The sequence below is a fragment of the Talpa europaea genome (genome assembly GCF_964194135.1).
Source record: "Talpa europaea genome assembly, chromosome: 4".
Taxonomy (NCBI): Eukaryota; Metazoa; Chordata; class Mammalia; order Eulipotyphla; family Talpidae; genus Talpa; species Talpa europaea.
In genome coordinates this window covers 137,026,369-137,048,426 of record NC_140070.1, presented here as the reverse complement: position 1 = coordinate 137,048,426, position 22,058 = coordinate 137,026,369, and the positions used below count along the sequence as shown (strand labels likewise).

The following is a 22,058-nucleotide window of genomic DNA, read 5'->3' as shown; positions in this document are numbered from 1 at the left end:
ATTTTATATTAGTAAATTGAAAACTAATGAATTTTCTTAGCATCTGCTCTTATTATATTCTTCAAAGATACAGATTTCCTTGGGGATCATGTTCAGTAACTGTACCTGAGATATAATAGAAATTCTGCAAAGGTCTATCAAATTCTATAAAGTCTCATTGATAGATAAAATGGCCTTCCTGTGTTTCATGAGGTTGCTAAGTAGAGAGCAATTCAAGATATTGGATGAAATTTACCTTCATGTGAAACATCCATCCTGTCCTAATTCAATCTAATAATTATTGTATCAGGTAGCCTCTTTCCCTACTGTACTCTGAACACATTCATGGCACACTCAGCTTGCTGAAACCATTACCCCTTTCTATATGGAAATTTGAAAAGCAGCGCCCAGGAGCATGACTGTCCAGCTCACCCCACGAGACTAAAATGCTGCCAGAGGAATTCAGAACTCCTGGCTCCTTCAGACCATGTCCTAGAAATCACCACCCCCTCATCAATTTTCACCTGTTACACTGGCATATGACCAGGTATAACAGCAAGGGGAATGAAAGCAATTTACTCCAGACACCCTTGCCAAGCTGCTATTAGAGCATCTGTGCCCTGTTAAAGGATTTGCCTACTGGAAGCCCTGAGACTCAGCTTCCTGGCCAGTTCAGTCCACAGTTCACCACGTGTAGGGGCCTGAACCAAGAGTCCAGCAGCAGGGCTCTCATGAGGATGAGAGCCGCCTTCAAAGCGAGAAACGCCTCTTGCTGCTACAATTAAAAAGGAAAACTGAGAAACACATATATAATTTTCTTAAGAAAGAGGTTCTCTCTTCCTTTGCCTGCCACCCTGCAATGCTTTTCATAAATGGGGGAATTTTTTTTGCTTGTCCTTCTTTTTAATTGGTGCTGTTTAAATGTGGGAAATGTGAAGAGCTCAATAGGCACAGGTTTTACCCTCGTAGCGCTAACGGTGCAGGAGATGGGGGTATTTCAGGGTGTGCTCCGTATCCTCCCATGCCCTTAGCAGAAAGAGCATACTACTCAATATTTTTAAGATTTCCCAAAATTAAGTAGTGTCCACCAAAAAACAAGCCAAAAAGATTTAAGTATTCAGTGTTTTAGGAAGTCAAAGGATGCCAGGTGTCACTCAGCCTCAGCTCTTGCAAGCTGTCTTCAGCCACCCTACCTGCCACGCAGTAGCACCACTTCAGTTCTCTCCATCTGCATCAAAGCATTTAAGAGCAATATAGGTTTTTCCTTTTTCTCAAAATGGTAAACAATTTATTATTTGTAACTGAGGTAACATTGGGGTAACCCCCATCAGGTATTGCCACCAAAGTGCACCCACACTGACTCGCCCATATGACACCACTGCAGACCACTGTGCCTCCGTCCCTGTTTTTCCCCTCCTCTACCCTGTCTCCCTGCCACCCTGCACTGGCATTTCTGTAGTCAGCTATCAAGGGTTAGTTTTTCAACTTGTCTGACTCTTAATATTATTACTTTATATTCCACATATTAGTGACACCATCCGCTATTTGCCTTTTTCTTCTGACTTATTTCTGCTTAGGATTATCCTTTCAAACCCCATCCATGTTGCTGCAAATGGCACAATTTTATCCTTTTTGATCACTGAGTAGTATTCCATTATGTATTTATACCACACGTCTTCTTGTTTCATGCCAGGAGGAGTTAGATAACACAACCCACCACAATGCTGTCAAATTATCTCTTTAGTTTCCTGGGTGGGAGAGGCAGGAGTGAATGGGGCATTGTTCAATGGGGAGAGAGTTCCAGTTTTGCAAGGTGGAAGAGTTCTGGAGATTGGTAACACAACATTATGAATATACTTAGCACTGCTGAACTGTATGTTTAAAAATTATGATGGAAAATGTATATTATAGATTTTGATAATAAAAAAGTAACCCCCAAAATAATAATTCTCATTTGGTCTTTCTGCAGTCCCTAGCTCATCTTCACAGCACTGCAAATAGAATTCCCTAGCTCAAGCTCACATTGGCACCCAACTTACCTTCTCAAATTTCTCCCAGGGAACTTAAAATTCCTCACCATTTTGTAATCCAGAGCCACTTGCCACTAACCCCAAACATCACTGGTCAAATCAAAGCACCCACTCTCTGGGCAAGAGGACCCACTGTCTTAGAAGACACGAGACAGCAGCAGCTCTTACCCCAGCCCAGGAAACTCATCCGAGAGCTTTTTAGCACACATGGTCTCATCCCTACGGGAATTCTGGTGAGTGAGCATGTGGGTATTCAGAGTTTATGCCTAACAAACAAGAAGCAGAACTATAGAGTAAGGAAATGGGTTGTTCTGTATGGCATAGGACTCTCACGATAATGTGTGTGTGTGTTCATGTGTGTAACTGAGGGTGATTCTTAGTCTTAAAATCCCTCAAAATAAGAGACAGTATATGAGCAATGGTGTTCACTGAATAATAGTACTTCCCTGAGGAAACAGATGCCTAAACTTCAAGCACAAGGATCAGGTTTACAATTTAACAAGGGGATGACCAGGAGGCATGTCATATGACATTTATGAATTAATGGGCACTCATGAATTAACTGCCCATATGCATGTTTAAGTTACTTTTTCACAGAAAAACCCCCAAAATATCTTAAAAGTATGTCTGTGGGGACCAGATGAAACATATTTATTGCTTTCTGTTGACTATTTTTGGCCAAGAGATCTGGTGGTTCTAATCCAGGGCTGAGGACGGGCAGACAATAAATAAACTCTTCAGGTCAATAGTGAGTTCTTTTTGCATCAAGAAGATAAAATGTTCCTGTTATTTTCTCTATAATTACACTCCAACCTCCCACACTTTGGATACATTTATCCCATGCTTTTGATTAAAGAAGAAATGATTGCATTCGAAGAAAAGGAATCCAACGACAAACTGGTGTGCAAAATTAAAGGTATTCTTTGTGTAGCAGAACTTAACTTCTGCAAGATCACAGAAAGAACTCTCCAGACACACTCAGTGCCATGGTATCTGGCCCACTGACAACAGGCAGTTCGGAGAAGGTTAAAATAACACATTCTCCCAACAGTGTTTCAAGCCAATTTTGAAACATTTTTCCAAGACACAGATCCGGGTTTGGATGAAGTCAGAGAAGGAGGAGCACACTTCCTTCTCACCGCCTTGCTTCCTCTCCACCATTGCCTGAGGATGGAGTTTGTGAGGGTTTTAAATTACATGACAGTGAGTGAACCGCTACTATCTCTGGTATCCGCCCCATCATCAGGACCAATTTAACAGAATGAAGTAAGAGAGAAACCGCAGTCTCCCATTCCAAGAATGTCAGCTGGGGCCACACCAACCCATCACCACTCTGCCCAGGCCAAGGGTTTATTGCAAGCTCCTCCTGAAATGGACTCTGTCCTCTGGAAAGAGTCTTATGGGAAAAGCGCCAGCCATGCATCCCTCAGCAAGGGGCAAAGCCAGCTTAAGCGTTTCCGTTTTCTACTTGGCTTCTTCAAATACTACTGGCCCCCAAAATTAAATTTTCCTATCCCATCTTCCCACACAGAAGATAAATTTAGGAAACTAAATATTCTACAGTTGCTGAGCAGGCTTTGTATTTATTCATCGATTCTGTGTTGTCTTTATGGGGTGGGGGGGGGTGGCAGGAGCAGGGAGAATAGGATGTCTGGTGTAAATTTATGTTACATTTTAATGTCCCTAAATACACAAGCGATAGTTGGTAAAAACTAAATGCGAAAACATAGAGCTAATTACGGTATCTGAAAATTTTGTTATCTTAAAATGTTAACTATTTTTAAAAAGACGAAACTTGCAAACTATGGATCTGAGGCATACAGCATGGGAAGGGGAGGAGAGAACACAGGACCTATGGTGAGGGATCACGGGTGCTGTGGGGGTGGGAGGTTTATGGGGATTACACCTGAGGGGAGAAATCAAACGTACAGAAATGAACAACAATTTAAGAAAATAAAATTCAAAAAATAAAAAAGTTAATAAGTTAAATATTTTAAAAACTGACATTCTATATCTACATTCTTATCTAAGTCAGTACTAGTAATTATACTGTTCATCTTCTATATTATATAAATCGGAATGAAGTACATTTAAGCCATTTTTATTCATATAAGCAATTTTAGAGGGAGAGATAACACAAGTTTCTCAAACTTTGGCAACAAGGCATATCCCAATGTTCACTAGGCTTCTCAAAAAATAATTAAAGACATCATTGTAAAGTTCCAAATTAGGAATCTATATCTAATTCTTCTGTGTTGTCACAGTGGCCAAAGAACAACCATAAAATGGCAGGCATCTTCAGTCTTCTCTATGGAACTGTTTCCTTCTTGCCTTTCTGGATGCATATTCAGGACCAACTAAGCAGAATCCTGGAAGGCTAAGACTTCCTTATTGTCTACTATTTTCATTTTCCAGATACTAAGCAAGATAATAATGCAAGAAGTTTCTGGAGAGGCTACTAGGATCACAAGATATTATCATACACAACGGAAGCAATGAGATCATTTATTTGTGGAAGTGACATCAGTTTCTGGGCTTACCAGACTCTGTCTGAGAAAAAGCAAGTTCAATGTGTACCAGAGAAACACCTGCTCAGATTAGATGGAAGAAGGGTTGAAGCTATTGCTCAATTTGGTTTGGGGGTGGGGGGGAAGTCATCTTGTTTTCCAAGTACCTTAGCTGAATGAAAAGAAATTAGAACCTCTCTCCCTAACCCAAAAACCCCCAAACATCCTCTTTTAAATTTCATTTTACACACATAGAGATAAATTACTTGTTCTCAAATACTTCATTCAAAAAATTCAGTATTTCCTTCACTGAGGAAGGAAATTGACATTAATAGAGCAATTATTTTGCAAAGCATTGCACTAGCTCTGCTGATAATCACATTTAATTCCCACCATGATGTGACATAGATATTGCTGTCTCCATTTTGCAGTTCAGAAAAGTGGGGTGGCTTATAGAAAATAAATAACATGCCAAAATCACAAAGCAACCATATGTGTTGGGATTTAAATCCCAGGATCTAAATCCAGGCCAATCTAATGCCAGTCCTTGTACTTCCCATCTGGAAGTTACTACAACCCACTTGTTAGCAAGACCTCTACCTGAAGATGAAAACACATCCCTCATTCAAAGGCAATAAAATCACATTACAGTTTAATTTCGGATTGTCTGCAGGTCAAGCCATGGTCTCCAAAACATAGCAACATGTTTACATTTTAAGACAAATTTGGTCCTTGGGACCAAAAGGATTATACCATCCTCCAGAACAGAGAGGAGTATCAATCATTAACTCTTTCTCAATTAGAAGGAATGTGAGGTCTAAAGAAAAGTAATGGTTTGTCATTCATTCTTAGAAGTGGGCATAGAAATGAGCCCCTTTTCACAGTGTATTCTAACCTCACTCTCTCCAAATGTTGTGTCTAATGGACACGGAGGCTTTAGCAACTAATTTCGCGACAAGAATATGCACAGACTAGACTTGACCTTGCACCTGGCCTAGGAGCTGCAGTCCACGGAGATGCTCATCTTCACACCTACCTCCCCCAAGGTCTCCTGCCCAAACTTTTTCATTAATAGAGACATCAAGAGACATGTTTGTCACTGCTATTCTTGCACAAGGCTTTTTTTGGCTTCTGTGAAAATAGAAGCACCACGAATTACAGGCTCGAACATGTCCACATTCTTGGCAAAGCAACAGAAAAATCTTGGGGGTCAAATAGGCAATAGAGTATCTACCAAATAAATACTTTATAGCTGCACTTTATAAACTGCAAAAGAAGGTGTAATGGATATCACAAAGTCAGAACATATTTTACAAGCTCTACTATAACCACATTATGGCAGCCTTGCCAACCAGAAACAAGAGCTCTCCACCTGTGACAGCAAGTGACATCATTGTTGGTTTCACAAAATGTGTAGGGGAAAGCAAGCTATCTAGATTAAAAATCCAGGATCTTGTCTGAACTGATTCAAGTGCATTTACTTAGACCAAAATTTGACCTCAGGTTTCTCATCTGTAAAGTAGAGACTAGTTTGCTTATACAATTTTCACAAAGATCAGGGAGATCATTTGTGGGGAAATGCCCCTTACCTAGTAGTTATTCAATGTGCATTGGCAGGATTTAAATCTGAGGGATACAGAGAGTAGAGCTGGTAATAACCACCTGCATCCCTGATTTTTCACTAGGCAAGTGTTTAAGATTCCACTAGAGAACACCGAGGGGTCAGTTCATCCTCAAACAGTGACAACCATCAGCCATTTCACATACCTTTGTCACAGAACTTTTATGCTCCCATAGAGGATTGTGACGGTTGGCAAAATACCAAGTCATTACAATGTGATGGGAGCCCAAAAGCCTGTGAGAATGACCATAAAGTCAGCCTGCTTCTTGGAATCGATGGCTCCTTTCCTCCATAAAGCATTTTCATGGCTTCCGATACAGATTTCCTGCTTCTGAATGGCTTAAGCTTATATGCTTATGCTAAGTATGGAGATGCAAATCTGCTTTTAGATATAGATATAGATATAGCTTTCCCCTCTCTATCCTCACTGTCTTGATTTTTAGTCACCTGTGTCCTGGAGTGTAGAATGAGGGAGTAGTAAGTGATTGCCCTAGAAAGAGACAACCCTAACCAACAACCTGATAACAGGCAAACACAGTCATAGCCTTCACCCAATAATCAAGCAGCCACGTAAACATTAATATGATATAGGGTAAATGAATTAATCAGGCTTTTACACCACTAGTCTCTGTGGCTATAATCTTGGCCTGGATAGAGTGAATGCGGAAGACACATGGGCATGGGGAATGCATGCCTGATTGTGGACACCTGGAGAATGGGTGTGCACGCAGTAGATATGCACACCTGAGACTAGGAGGGAGGGGATAAAAGGGCAGCATCACCCTGGGGGAGGGGCTCAAGTTGCTGTCTCCCTGCTGGCTTGTTGGCCCTGCTTACTATTAAAACCTGTGATGATAACACCAAGGGCTCCAAAATTCTCTTTTAGACTGTTAGAACCTGCCCAGCCTGGGATGGTTGCACAATATATTATAATGCTGGGAATGTTCTCTCTGTTCATGAACAGGTAAGGGGAAATCAAAACCCACAACCAGCCTTTCAACATCCTAACTTGTTAAGGATCAATGAAGATGAAATAGTCTCCTTGGATTAAAACTATTAAACAGACTTAATGTCTAATACATACAAGTTAATATTATAACATTAACACTATAAAATCCAAATGCTTTAAGAGAAAAATTATCTGGATAATTGCCAAGAGTGCTATGCATCCTGCTTAAGATGAGCCATCAGCCAGCAAAGACCACTAACATTCACAAAGGAAAGAGGATTTTTTTTTGCCAATACAAGAAAGAATTAATGATCCATTATTTGGTAGAGAAGCAGGAACCTGAAAAATACTTTGTTTTAATTTCAAGACATGTTCACTCCTTATTCTTATCTAACTTCCACGGCCATTGAATACCTTTGACAATAAAATAAAGGAGAATATCTGACTGGAGGGGAAAAAATCGCAGCTATTATAATCTCAACTACACCAGCAGCAGCTCATACACAGGCCTTCTGTGAGGACAGAGGGCCACTGTGAGTGGGGAAGGGCAGAAGAGCTGAGGTGTGAAAGGAAGGAATATTGGGGATATGTCTAGATACCTGGAACCAGGTGAGCTGGGCTGAAGACCCCGCATGGAGGCAGCAGAGGAAGAAAGGGTGGCTGATGGCTGCAGAAGAGAGAAGGAGAGTGGAGAACATAGCTACCTTTTGACAGCTCTATGGTGATGGCCCTCCCACCTCCTGGCAATCAATGTTGCTCTGTTGAGAGGACCTCCTATCAGAGGACAGCGACCATGCCCAGAACTGCAGCAGGGGGCAGGAGGAGGGCTCCTGCCAAGTTGTTGTGCTGGGTTGATGCTTAGAAGCCACCCAACCATTGGAGCCACAGATCTTCAAACCTGACCTAATTGCTCCTGGGTTTTTAGCACAGCGCACTGGGCATGGAGATAAGAACTGGAGCCAGCAGAAAGGGATACCATCTTGGATTCCTCTAGGGTGCTCAATGGCTCTTCCCACCTCTGTCAAGGGCTGTTCAGGATCCAGACTCAAATGACTTCAGGACACCAGGCACACCCACAAATGGGAAAGCTGCTGGTGCAAGATAATAGAGACCATGGGGGCCTGCTGCGATTGATTGAGGGTTGCAAACCCTCTTCAAAGGCTTTCAAAATCAGGAACTAATGAAAAAATGGTGCACAGGAGTCAAGATTTCTGTTAATCCTATCTGAAAGTGACTGCAAATTGACACACGTGATCACCTGATCCAAAGCTAATAGTCGGATATTTTAGCAGAACTCCTTCTAAAACCATCTTTGCCAGGACTGACTATAGACCATTAAGTGAAAATTAAAATGTCATAATTTGTTCCTTTCAAATAATCTTGGTGTTTTAAACTGGGACACCTTGACAGATCAGCCATCAACTATGCTACCAAAATACTTTCCTCGTGGGTCACACCAGAGAGTTTGCAGGATTAACTTAAAATAATTATATTCTGTGAAAAGTTGTCAGAGAACTGGGGAAGGGAGGGCTGTGGGCAGAGAAAGGAAAATGATTCTGAAGTCTTGGCAAACAGACAACTCTCCTCTGCACAGTTTTTCTTTCTTTAAATCATTAACCCAAAATAGGCTAAACCTGCCTGCAATGACTGGGAAACAGGCACAGCAAGAAAGCAGGGACAGCCCTTTCCCCAGACTCCAGCACTCCTTCAAAATAGGAGCCAGTTAACTCTTGAAAACTGAAGCATCCAAAGAGGAGACGTGGGGGGCCAAGGGGGTAGGTAGGAATAAAGAGGGAGGAAGCACAATGGACTGTGGAGTAGACTATGGCGATTTGGTGGTAGGTGCCCTTCAGTGGACAAACCTGATAGAGACAATCTTAATGTTATCACAATTAAAAGACATTATTAATTAAAAAAAAGGAGCTGGTTTACACTTGAGTCCTTCATAGTCGGTGCTATGACTGGATAACCAAATAGGCACTTTGCAGGAGACTTCAGTCCAACTTTAGAATGATAGAAATACTCACCTTGATGACTAGAAAAAGTTCCCCACTGTCTCTAAGGCAGTCATTCCCATCCTGGTCATTCTTCAGTTCACTCTGTTTTTTTAAAACCAAGGAGGTTAAGAAGAGAGACTCTAGAAAAGCCCTTACCTGCAGCTGCTGGTCTAAATCTGGGAAGACCAGCGGACTGGGGTCTTCAGGAGGTGCATCATCTGAAACATGAAAATAAAATGATTCTTCACTATCAAGCACTTTCTCTGGAGAGCATGGTCCTACTGTTCCCATCTTTGGACTCGCTGTGTTAAACCATCCGCATATACTGCTTTGGTTATTTTTATCACTTGAGTCGGGAACAGATAGAACACAGGAAAAAAGTCTTGCTCATTTTTGGTACAAACCGAAGCACAGAGGGCGTCGTCAGCCTGCCCAAAATTTTTTGCCAACAAATATCAGAATCCTCAAATGTTCCTTTTGGTAGTTCCCCAGTTAAGCACTGCTTGTCTTTCAATATGCCAGCCTTAGCCAACAGCAAAAAATATGATATGCAGTAAAGTGCTTTAACAAGGTGCTAATGAGGTGACCAGAACAATCTTAGTGGGACAGAAGAGCGCAGTCGGGAAAAATAGAAGTGTTGCTTCTGCTCTGAATAACAAGCTTTGACGGTTTTGCCCTCTGTTCACCCCACAAGCCACCACTAACAGGGGTTTCACCAGTCTCCTGGGTTAGGCAGGAAACTCAGTCGGAAAACACTCCTTGCAGAGGCCCCATCCACCACCTCCCTGCTGGAGCTGAGAGCCTCGGCAACTCTGTCCTTGGCACCTTCAGTGCCCTCACTGGAAATGGGTCCTGGCTGCTGGGTGAGAAGATGCCATCCTCTTGACTGTTCATCAACTCTTGTATCAATACCAATATCACTATTTTCACACTATTTTCATTGCAATACATCTTACTACCTAGGAAGGCAGGTGAGTCTATTTGCAGTTTATACTTTGTTAAAGCTCTGCTTACCTTTCCTTCATCTTAGTTCTGCATATAAAATGTAGAAAAAAGGTGTTGAATTCCTCAAAATATCAAATGGAATTTCCATTGATGTTGAACTGATTTATAGGGTAATTAGAGAAATAGCTATACTTGTATAATATTGTTATACTGTGTAAGAGTCTGGACTGTTTCTGATTCAGTTAAGCACCTTTTTTTAATAGTTTTTTTTAAGATTTTTTTATTTATTTATACAAGAACTGGGGTACAGGTCAGAGGCGTGGGAGGGTGAGAGGATTCACTAGAGACAGAGCGGGGAACAGAACAGGCAGATGGACCACTGCTAAGAGGAGTAGTGGGGGAGACAGGAGAGGTCTGCCACGCCATGTGGGTTTCTCCCTGGCCGGCCGGGAATCGAACCCGCGCTGCAGAGGCTGCGGACAGCTTCACAGTGCAGTGCTCAACCTGCTGCGCTACCAGGGAGGCCCCTTATAAAGTTTTAATGTTTTCTTCTGAAATCTCAGATGACCTTATGTGTGTTTTTGAAAATTGCATTGGTTGTGAATGGTTTATAACTTTCATTACATTTTCAACTGGCTCTTACTGTTAAAGAATATGCTACTGAGCTCTAAAAAGACAATGGAAAAACATGCAGTTCTCAGAAGCATCATAGAGAAGTTTGTCCTAAAATATTCAAGTCACCCCCAAATCTCCAAGAACCTACTGCTGACCCAGTCCTGGTAGTCCCCTATCAGCAGAGCCCCCACATCTCTAGGCAGACCCTGGTTCTGAGGGCCATTGACCATTCAAGGCCCATTCCCTCCTGTCAACAACACCCACCCCAGGACATTTGATATGAGAATAAGACAAAATACTAGCTAAACACATAATTTCAAAACCAAAGTTATTTCACTACTCAAAAGGGCCAAGATAAGGAAACAATCCAAGTACCCAACAAGTTTCATATTACTCCCAACTCAAAGTGGCTGAAGACAATGAAAATCCAACAATAGCTGAAGGATAAGGAGGATGTGGTGTGTTAACACAATGAAATACGACTCTGTTGTTAAAAAAAATAATAAAAGATCAATTCTTGCCATTTGCAAGAACATGGGTGGGCCTTGAGGGGACTATGCTAAATAAAATAAGCCAGAAGGAAAAGATAAATACTGTATGACGTCATTCTTTTGTGGTTTATAAGGAAAAAAATGAAAATGAATGAAACAGAAACAAAAAAGCCTTAGACTAATGGCAGAACGGTGTCACTGGAGAGGATGGAGTGGGTGGAAGCAGGCAGAGGGGCGGATTGGCGGGTGCTGGATGGTGACCAGATGTGGGTGGTGGGTGTGGTGTGATAGATACAGTCGCTGAGGTGAGACACTGCACATCTGAAACTTACAGGGATGAAAACTGATGTTACCTCAATTAAAAAAAAAAAACTATTTTAAATCATGGTCAGGATGGTTCTCACGTTCTCATGGCCATATTTTTAAATAAAGCTTGTTGTCCTACTTGAAGCAGTGACAGGAGCCAGACACAAGGCAGAAGCAAGCACCCTCCCCCTACTCAGAATAAAAGGCAATGCACCAGGAGCTGCTGGCTTCTCAAGCTGACATTTCTTTGAAGGCACCAAAGCTAATGGCCAGAAAGACAATGCAAACAAGGAGAGTATCAGCCTCCCAAACTCCTCAAGGGTCATGGTGATCGATACCCCTCTGGTATATTTTAGTCAAGAGGAGTACCATGGGCCTCCCTGGTGGTGCAGGTGTTAAAGTCTCAGCACTATTAAGTTAGTACCAGCCACTGCAGCATGAGTTCGATCCCAGACCAGGGAGCTGACCCACATGGCACAGCAGACCTCTCCTGTCTCGCCCAATGATCCCCTCAGCAATGTATTTCAGGAGACCCACATGCCCACCTCCCCACTCTGTCTCTGGTGAATCTTCTCACCCCCCACAACATACACACCTCTGGCCTACACCCCAGTTTTTGTATGCATAAACAAAATATTAAAAAAAAAAGAGCAATACCATATCACTCCATGTAATATCAATGCAGCACCAGATGTGAACCCATTTGTTCCTCTCTGTGTGCCAGACACTGCCCACAGGTTCAACCACACAATTTAGCCTTAGAAATCAAGAGGCAACAGATGAATCTTCCCAGGACTCTGGCTGCAGGCTGGAGGACTGTCTCAAGAGGAAACAAGGCAGGCCAACCCCAGGCCCCATGAGTGATGTCCACTTATTCAGATTAGTAGTGACAACTTCCGCCAAGGGCTGTGGCTTTTTAAATCCACACCATCATTTGTAAAGAGTTGGCCAAAAGACAGAAATATTTACTTGTGGCAGCTGACCTTCATTATAAAACATATACTTTGTAAAGCTGATTTCTTCTAAAGAGCACTTTAATTTACTCAGTAAAATACTGATAAAGCAGATGTTCTGATTATTTTAGCTCATCTGGGTTCAAGGCCAGAAGAATTTGCACAGGTCAATGTGAACATATTACATTTTGACATCCCAACCCTAACAACCTTAGAAATATTAGATGAGCTGGCACTTTCTGAAAGGAGAAAACACTCCTGCAAAGTACAGAACAGACAGTGCATTCTAGAATTTTAAAAGACAGCCAGGAATGGAACTTAAGGTTCCGGGGACTTAACCCTCTTTGGTCCCTGTGAAGTCACACTCCTTCCTGCTTAATTATAAAAAAGAAAAAGGAAATGATCCATTTGCTCTACTATAGTAAATAAATGCCTGATAGGACTCAGATTTCATGAAGCCCATTGTGGAAACCCACATGATTATAGTCATACCATATAGAAGCATATATAGGTGAACACTGCTAATTTCATGGATTAAGACTTCAGATTGGATTCCCTGACCTGCATGAAAGTCTAATTGACTGACATAGATATAAACATATAGGAGATGTTTTGGATAGACAAATAAAAGCAAGATGTTTGTTGAGGAATGCATCAAGTTAGATTAATCCAAGCAGGAAATGGCAGCGGAACTAGAAAACCAAAGCCAGATGGGAGAAGACTAGGCAGTCGGAAGGCCAGTGCTGAATTTCACTGTTCCACGCCATCTGGTTTATCTGGCAACTCGACCAGCCAGAAATTTTAGGGTTTGTGAAGCTGCCCTGAGTTGATGTGTGGTGTGTTTACTTTTAAACAGTGGCTGCCTTCTTTGACTGGTTTTAAAAATAGGCAAATATTCTAAAAGTGGAATGATGAATCACAGGATTGGGCCAAAAGAAGGAAAATGACTCAGGCAGACTAGTAGCACAGCTGTTCTACAAACATTTGGCCGAATTGTTGTAAAACATTTTGACAGTGATATTGGATCAGCGTCCCTGAGAGCAGTTAAGTTTGTTTTGACAATTCCAGAAGCACAAAGTAGGCTGTACAGTAGCTATGCAAGAGACCCCTCCCATGGAAATTTGGTGGTGTTTTTTTTAAAAAAAAGAGCATTTGCTAGATATGGTTCTAAGGTGACAAAATCATAATGCAGGTACATTTTTCTTCACTAAATGTTTGTTGAATGCCTATTACATACAAGACAAGGTTGGAGGCTCTATGTTAAATTGGCAGATCAAAAAATAAATTGGCAGATCACTATCATATTATCTATGCATTAACAAAGTAATTAATTGACTTTCTTTTCAAAACAGCACTGTGGGCTTAATGGATGAAGCAAAATCTATACTGTGGAATTGTCAAAAGGGTGGAGTATAAAGGAAAGAATTAGAGGATTTTTTTTAAATAAGCAGATGCTCACTGCCTGCTTTGCTAACCCAATGTGGCTATGTCAAAGGTACTTAAGATAGAAATTTCTTATTGGTGTAGCAACCACTATGACATACCACGGTACATTTGGGGACCAGCTCATCTCAGCTTTGATTGAGCAGCTGTTGGTTGTTTTGTGGTTACTCTGTTCTCAGATTTCCTTACATTGTCTTCTCAGTGTTTGCCCATGAATCAGATAAGTGGGACCCATTGGGTCTGTAATCCAAATCCTGTTATTTAGCAATGAGAGTTATGTAGTTAGTGTTTGGAGAATGTTGCAGCTGGACGAGGCCAAGCAACCATCTGGTCCAGTATTCTTAGAGCTGAACACCATGGGCCTGAGAAAGGAAAGGAATCTTCTAAGAGGAAGGGCAGCCCAGGGCTCCTTCCACCAGGCCATTCTGCTCTCCTTCACTTTCTGATCCACTGAACCCCAGACTTTGGTATTTCATGAGTCAATAATATTTCCCCCCAGGTTTTTAGGAATCATGTCTTATAGTGATCAACTTTTCATTCAACAAGAGATGATTCACACAGATGACAGTGTAACATAATATCTATGACAAGGAGAACATATTAGCATTAAAAATAAACATAACCTTAGACGACTAGCTATTATATTGGATAAATTTAGCTTTACAGACAAAAGCAAACACACACACACACACACATCACTTCTTTATCCTGCTCCTTCGTTTTACATTGAGAGGTGAAGACGTCATCAAAGCTAGACCAGCATTTGAGAGCCTGGAGTCAATCATGTCCTCTCCCACTGTGCTCTCCATCCTAGACAAAACTGGGGTCTCGGCTGGGAAACTCAGTCCCTGTTAGAAAGAGTTTAGGTTATTATACAGAAAAGATCCCAGCAGAGATGAGGTTGATTGTTGGGGCTTTTCCAACCCTAGGCAAGTCCCCAACTGGCAGTCCAGAGGCAGCCCTTGAAGACTCCATTGGATCCATTTACTATTCCTGTGCCTGTGCAGACACAGGGAGCCAGTCCCCAAGTGGGCCCTGTGCTGCCTATAAGGCTCTTGTTCTAGAGACTTCAGCTTCGTTGTGATTGCTAAACAAGGAGCCTTGTATGTTTTGTCTTGTGCCTCCACAAGTTAAGTGGCTGGGCCTGCCTGCAATGGAAACTTCAGAGCTGGTGTCCTGGAGCCACCCTTCGGGACACCAGGCACAAACTGACCCTGCAGAGTCCAGAGTGTAGGTAGCGGCCACAGAGCCGTAGCTCCTGTACTAATCTGCCTGGAAATTGCCAAAGGCGCTCCTAACGACAAGTCGGTGTGACCTTCAGTAGAACAGATGTGCATCTGGGTCTCTTGTTGGTCAGTTTTAAGTTAGTGAATGAGAACAATCAACCTCATCTCTTAGAGACTCAGTTTTCTCCTTTGCAAAATGAACATGCTATTGCCTGTCTCCAAAACTTGGTATTGGGAAAAGAATGGATACATTAATCATCCTAGAGCCTGACACCTAGGAAATAATCAGTAATAATGAATGCTTATTATAATTGAGTTTAGTTTCTATTCCTTTTCACCGTAAAACTGACCCAAAGGAGGGGCAAAGAAACATGTGTGTGGTGCAAATGTGGGTCATACATATGTTGAGAGTATTACTCTTCATCTGAATACAAAGAGACTCAGAAAGGTCAAGATCACTGACTGTAATTACTTATTTTTCTCCCCAAGCCAGTTAAAGCATATTTCCCTGCTGAGACTATAACCTTAGGTTTCATATGTGTAATCTCTTTATTTAATCTGTATTTAAGATGGGATTCCCTTTTACTTTCCTATCAAACTTTTTATGTAAATTATATTAAAAAATTAACTTATGGACGAAAGGTCTTTGAGTACTTTCATTTTAAATCTAAAATAAGATATAAATAAATGATATTAAGCTAACAATATATCAAAACACTTCTTAAAATGTTCTAGATACCTAGGTTCTTCTTAGGTATCTAAGAATCATCATTGGAGACTCAGCAAAACTTTTTTTAAACTTTGCCTCCTTGCTTGGTAAGTATTAGAGATGTGAGTTCCTTAATGCACACTGGATATTTAAGGTCCATGAAAGTAAGTGTAGATATAAATATAGAAACAGACAAACAGATCTGGATACAGGTATAGATTTGGTATGAAACCTACAGACTGTCAGTTCTTTATAATTAATACTAGTCACCATGATGCCTTAAAGTACCTCTGACCCTACCTTCAAAGCTGCCTCAGCAAGCAGTGGCAACAACACTCCCAAACCCCTTGAGGGTGGGGGTAGAAATGGCGGTCACCTATATTTACAAACTTCACAGAGCACAGAACCATAGTAATAATTTAATAATCAAATACCATAAAATCAATCACTATATATAAACATATTTTAGATATATGTTATATATATTGTATTACAATATACATATAAAACTACTTTGAGTTGTTAGTCTGATATCTCATATTCTTTGAGATACAACTGATTAGAGTCTGTTGCATAAAGCTGTAAAGCAAGTCCAGAAAGGGAGTGAATGCTTATGGAGTAACTAGGTGCTCCTATTTGTATCATCTCATCAATTTAATACTGGCAACAACTGTGCAGGAGATGTTATTACGGTATACCATTCTGTAGATGTTGACCACTGGCTCTGGAGGTTAAGTAACTTGCTTCAAATCAAGCAGTTAATAGTCAGAAGGGATTCAAGCCAGGCCACTGGGACTCTTTTTAATTTGTTACCCATTTAGATGTAAAGTCCATGTAATAAAAGGGGAGCATTGTAGTCCTGGTAGCAAAATGCTTTGCCGGTGGTCATGAATGTGATTTGAGAGAATTCAAGAATACTCCTCCAGCCTGTTTCTCAAGTGCCATCCTTACCAATGAATTTTGTCCCTTGACTTCCTACTAATGCTCCCTGTGGATAAGAAAAATAAACCCTTCGAGAGATAAACAGGGTAAATCTCCATATTCATTTATTGCTTAGTAGGAAAAAGGTTTTTCAGAGTCTTTTCTGAGAACAAGGATTGAGAGAGTAGAGAAGAGGGATACCAGAAATTTGGGGGGTCTTGAAGAGGGAGAGGGAAAGAATACCAAAAGGCACCAAAGGTAGAAAAGTTAAAGGAAGGGGACATTATGGAGGCATGCTCTATCTGCATCACAATACAGTGGAGAGCTGGTTTTGCACATGTCCATAGTAAGACATTCACACTGATTCATGAGTCACTATGTGACGACTCCACGTAACCCCCACTAGCACCCAAAACACCCTGCTATGTGAGGAGAAAACAGTATTACTTCAAAGAGACACCAACAGAAAGGGTTACCACATGCACTGGTATTCAAAAGGGTTGCTTTTAAAAAAAACTAAATAGCATATGATTAATTTATGCCCAGATATGAAAAATTCTAATAGATTAAGAGATTTAAAAGTGGAAAGTTGAAAGCTACCAACTTGGGCTAATACCAGTATTCTTGATTCATTAAGATAAGAAGTAAAGGCTTAAGAAAAACAGAACCCCCAAGTCAAGTTGTAAATTTACACAAGAGTATGCCAGGTTTTTGTTCAGTTGAAGATAAAACTCTTGAGTAATTAACCTGAAATCCTCATGTCAGTCCAGCTCTAAATTCTCTCTAATTGGAGATGGGCCAGTGATTCGCTAATGACCTAAGAGGTGAGATTCTTATTTCTCTACTGCACACTTTCTATTGGGAAAACTAACTCCCTCAAGATCCCAATTTAGAATGCTCTTTGGAATTGTCAAGTCATGCCAATCATACTATTTATTAAAGTAATGCCAATCATATCATTAATGTATAATGGTGTTGCTGCCTCTGGGAATTACAGCCTGCTAAGTGTTACTTGAAGGATTCTGATGATAGGCTAGAAATGGTGATTGTATTATAGAGGACTTTTCCCCACTAAAAACTTGCTTCCTTTATGTAAGCCCCTGGAGATCTCTGCTGTATTTGGTGTCCTGTGGCTCATTCTGCTCTTAAGGAATACTGGTGAACACCCAATCAACCAGTCACCAAGTCCTTCGAAGCTATCCTTCAAAATGTACCCTGAATTCAGTCATCCATCCCATCTCTAACCCAGATATTCATCACTTTGTCTCTCTACCATCATAGAGAAGCTCTTCCATTATTTCATCTCTCCACATTCCAGGCTATTCCAATCAGAAGACAATTTTCATCACATTGCATACTCTCTTGCTCAAATACTTCAACATGCAATTGCTTCTGATCAAGTCCAGACTCTTTTGAGCTGTTAAACCTTGACTTGGTAAGTCTAGGATACCACTATCTAAACAGATCTTCTATGGACATTTCCAGATAAGGCCTGGCTCTAATCATGGCTCATAAATGTCAGGGTATTTTTCCCCCACTCACACCCCTGCTCTAAATGACAAGTTTTAATGTTTCCTGAATCGTAGGTAGTGTTCAGCCTTTCTGGTGCAATGGAAAAGGAAAAAGAATGATTGAAAGATGTATAATCCCCCTTTTTCTATACCTGATGCTGGAAATAGCACCTGTCTTTCCCTACACTACCTTGAGTCCCCTTCCCACCTTCTATCCCAGGTTAACTATCAAATCTTCCAAGATTTTCCCACCTGCTCTGGGTGGCATAGACTTTTTCTCCCAAAATGTCTTTACCTTATAAAACCTATAGGAGGTATGATACTATACTATGTGTATGATATATACATAGCGTATCCCATCAACTCCAAAGCCCTAGGTCCTTAAATGCTACATCAGATTGTCTCAGCTAAAAATGAATAAAAAATTACTAACATAACTGGAGGGGTGAGCATGGTGTATTAACTCAGAGGAAAGTCAATATTGATAGGAGAAGACCTCTCCTTTTCTCATGGACTTTGTTTACTCATCAACAATAAATTCATCAAGACAAATCCTTGAAGACTGACTGCAGAAATCAGGCTGCCAGCAGGGATGATGGAATGGGAACAAAGGAGCCAAGGGGCCCAGTGGACTGTGGTGGAGGACCATGGATACTTTGGTAGTGAGTGTGGTGTGGTAACAAACATCTAAAGAACCTGTACCCCTAAGTCACATACAGTGCTGTAAACCAATGTTCCTGAAATAAAGAAAAGATACTTTAAAAAAAAAAAAAACAAAACAATAAATCCACTAAGAAGGAAATATTCCCCAGAAATCCACCTTGGTCTCCCCATTTACTATGAGGGTCTAGGATGTTTTTCCCCTAAACATGTGGTCCATAGGTCACATGCACTGGTATTCAAAAGGCATGTGCAGCATTCACAATGGCAAGTGTTGCTCAGTGTGACTCTCCACATGCTCCTGAGTCAAGAATTCAGAGGGAGTGTCCCCAAATAGAAGCATCTCTCTGTGCATTTGCAACCCCAAGTGCATGTGAAAGCCTGCTGGACCTCAATCTGGATTGACTGCATCAGAAGAGGCAGGAGTAGGACCTCGAAACTTGCTTTTTTGGTGCGTGCTCTCAGATGATTATTATAACGAAGAATGAGACACAGAATGCCCAAGCCTGCCTTATATTTTCTTTTTTTTTTTTTTTTATAGAGGCATGCTTTATTTATTTGTTTGCTGGTTTGTTTGTTTTGTTTATACATGCACTGGGTACAGTCAGAAGCGCGGGAGGGTGAGAGAATTCACCAGAGCCAGAGCGGGGAGCAGAGCAGGCAGAAGGACCGAAGTACACTGCTGAGGGGAGCAGCGGGCGGCAGGAGAGGTCTGCGCGCCATGTGGGACCCTCCTCCAGTGGCCGGGGAGCAGCCGGGGATCGAACCGGCGCCGCAGAGGCCGCGGGGCAGCTTCGCAACCCAGCGCTCAACCGCTGCGCCACCGGGGAGGCCCAGTGCCTTATATTTTCTAGTGAGGTATCCTTCCTCCAGAAATGGGGAAAATTTAAAGACAAGGAAGAAAAATTTAATTTTGGTAAATTCTTCATAAGGTTTCTTAAACACCTTTTTTGTAGAACTGAAGGGTAGAAATTACTTGAAATAAATGGCAACACTTTTTGAAGCTACCATATCAAAAAAAAAAAAACATGGGAATTCTTGGGACATTTGAAAGAGGCTGGGAAAAAGCAATCTATATTGACTGATGAAAACATGTAAAACCTGTCAGGGACCAATAGAATTCAAAAGATGGTGGCAAATTGATTTGAAGTTGTGCATCCCGTGCATCAAGGCATAGTCTATTTTTCCAGCCAAAGATCAAGATTCACCTCCTTGTACAAAAAATTTCTTTTATACAAAAAATAAATTCTGCTAAAATGAAGGTGAGGCAAGAGTGCATTTGTTTTTCTCAGCCAAAATTGTGATACTATTGCTTGGAATAAAGCATTTTATATATTAAAGTTTTCTGTGTAAGGCTGTTGATAACAGGACTTTTCTGCTCCTATGGGGCATGAGCACAGGGAAGAATTTACAGCTCCTTTCTCCCTGGATCATTGGGTTGCTCATTTCTCTCGAGAGCCTGCCACTCAGGCACAGATTACTCCTTTGAATCTTGTGTTTACGAAGTACATGAAAACAGAAGGGGTGTGGAATACTGGAGTGTTCAGGCTGTCAAATCTAGGGGCCTAACTTGAAATTTATAGCTCTATTACTTAGGAAAAGTGTGTCCTCTAGACCTCAGTCTCTATTCTTGCAAATTGGGAATGTTGATGCCTATACTGCATGTTTCTCTTGAGATCAGAAATAATATTCATGAATGCACAATACAAAAGACAAAAGCATTTCCAGTAATTGTTTATGCTGGGATGGGTTGTTTTGTCTATTGAGAGGATTTCCCTTCACCAGCATCTTTCAAGGCAACCCCTGAGTGGGGGCATAGGACAAATCCTTCCTTGGGGACTGCACAGTTTAGGAATACCAGGGGTAAATGTGTTACCACCATAATCACAAGTGTGTTAAAGCCTGAATTGGCTGTGTTATGTCAGACTTCACAGAGTGCAGATCCTTGCTTTGCATTATTTTAGAGATCAACCTGCCCCTTTTCGATCCTTACTTGTTAAAGTATTACCATGACATCAATGATAAATATAAATAGATTGGATTGATAGCTGGCTGGCTAGATAGAAATGGTAAAATAATACAGAGCTAGAGTTGGTCCTCAGAAAGACCCCAGGTTTAAATGGCAATGTTGTTTGAGCATGTGAGATGTGGTTTTCATGGATGGCATTCGAATGAGAGTGATGGCTGATGCCACAGTAGAGATCCAAGTGTTCCCCTTTTCACCCCTGCGACCTCACACCACCTGAGGTCCCCTGTCAGTATATGTGTTAAGAGGTCACTGCAGGGAGCATGACATAGAACTCTAAGTATGGCAGTATCACCTCAGACCTTACTATTCCAAGAGGGCCCACCTCACCTGCCCCATTCATCACTCCTGCCGAGTCAGGCTAGTCGGAAGTGTGGGAGCACCAGTGAGGAACCAGCATTTCAAGCTTAGGCTCCAGGAAATGCTGTTGGAACCAGGACAGCGATATTTTTATATTACCTAACCAACTGCCAGTTCTTAGTAAAGCTTTCCTCATGCACTTTTAACAATGACATACTTTACTATCATTAGAAATTGCTACAGCTCAATGAATTTATAATAAGAGAGACCTGATGTAGGGAAAGACAAAAAGAATGTGCTGAGACAACTGCAGAATGGGAGATAGGAAGCATCACCGAAGGCCACTCTCACTCCATGATGGAAAATCACATTCCCCACCACCAGGTCACGCCAGGCATGCACTTTTCAAACACTCTTTAGGGAACTGGGAAAGGTGATGTGAGGAGGCAGGGCCAGGGAGGTGGACTTTGCCCTCGAAGCACACATACCTGAGGCATTATCAAGGCTGAAGGCGATGCGTACTGGCTTTTCCGCAGCTACCCTGGCTGTGCTGATCATGTGGGCACCTGAGCCTCGGCCTTCCCCTGAGTCTTCCAGCTGTAAGGACAAGAGAGCCATTAGTGCTTTAGCCAACATCAACCCTCGAATATGCACAGAGCTTTGCCAATAAGAGGGGAAAGTTAGCAAGCATTTTCTTTATTTTAAAGATGCATCTAGTTCCTTTCTTTCCTTATGTGGAAAGTGCTTACCTGTCAAGCTTTTTTTTTTTTTTTCTGGTTCATAGAAAAATGGCTTTGAAATACACATCTAGAACGAACTATACACGATGGAGTAAAATCTCCACCCAGGTCACTTTTTTAGCATCCTTT

General features: G+C 41.4%; 1 protein-coding gene across 1 annotated transcript in view; it reads right to left on the bottom strand.

The window, feature by feature from the left end:
- The window catches only part of MAP3K7CL (MAP3K7 C-terminal like), a gene marked incomplete at both ends in the record, with an annotated part of 31,780 nt that extends 10,033 nt beyond the window's left edge, over positions 1-21,747 (bottom strand). Inside the window, 2 exons of the mRNA XM_084232364.1 lie at positions 9,240-9,301; positions 21,678-21,747. Of these exons, the coding sequence (XP_084088490.1) occupies positions 9,240-9,301; positions 21,678-21,747 (132 nt within the window). The remainder of the gene's footprint in view (positions 1-9,239; positions 9,302-21,677) is intronic.
- Positions 21,748-22,058: the final 311 nt, after the last annotated feature.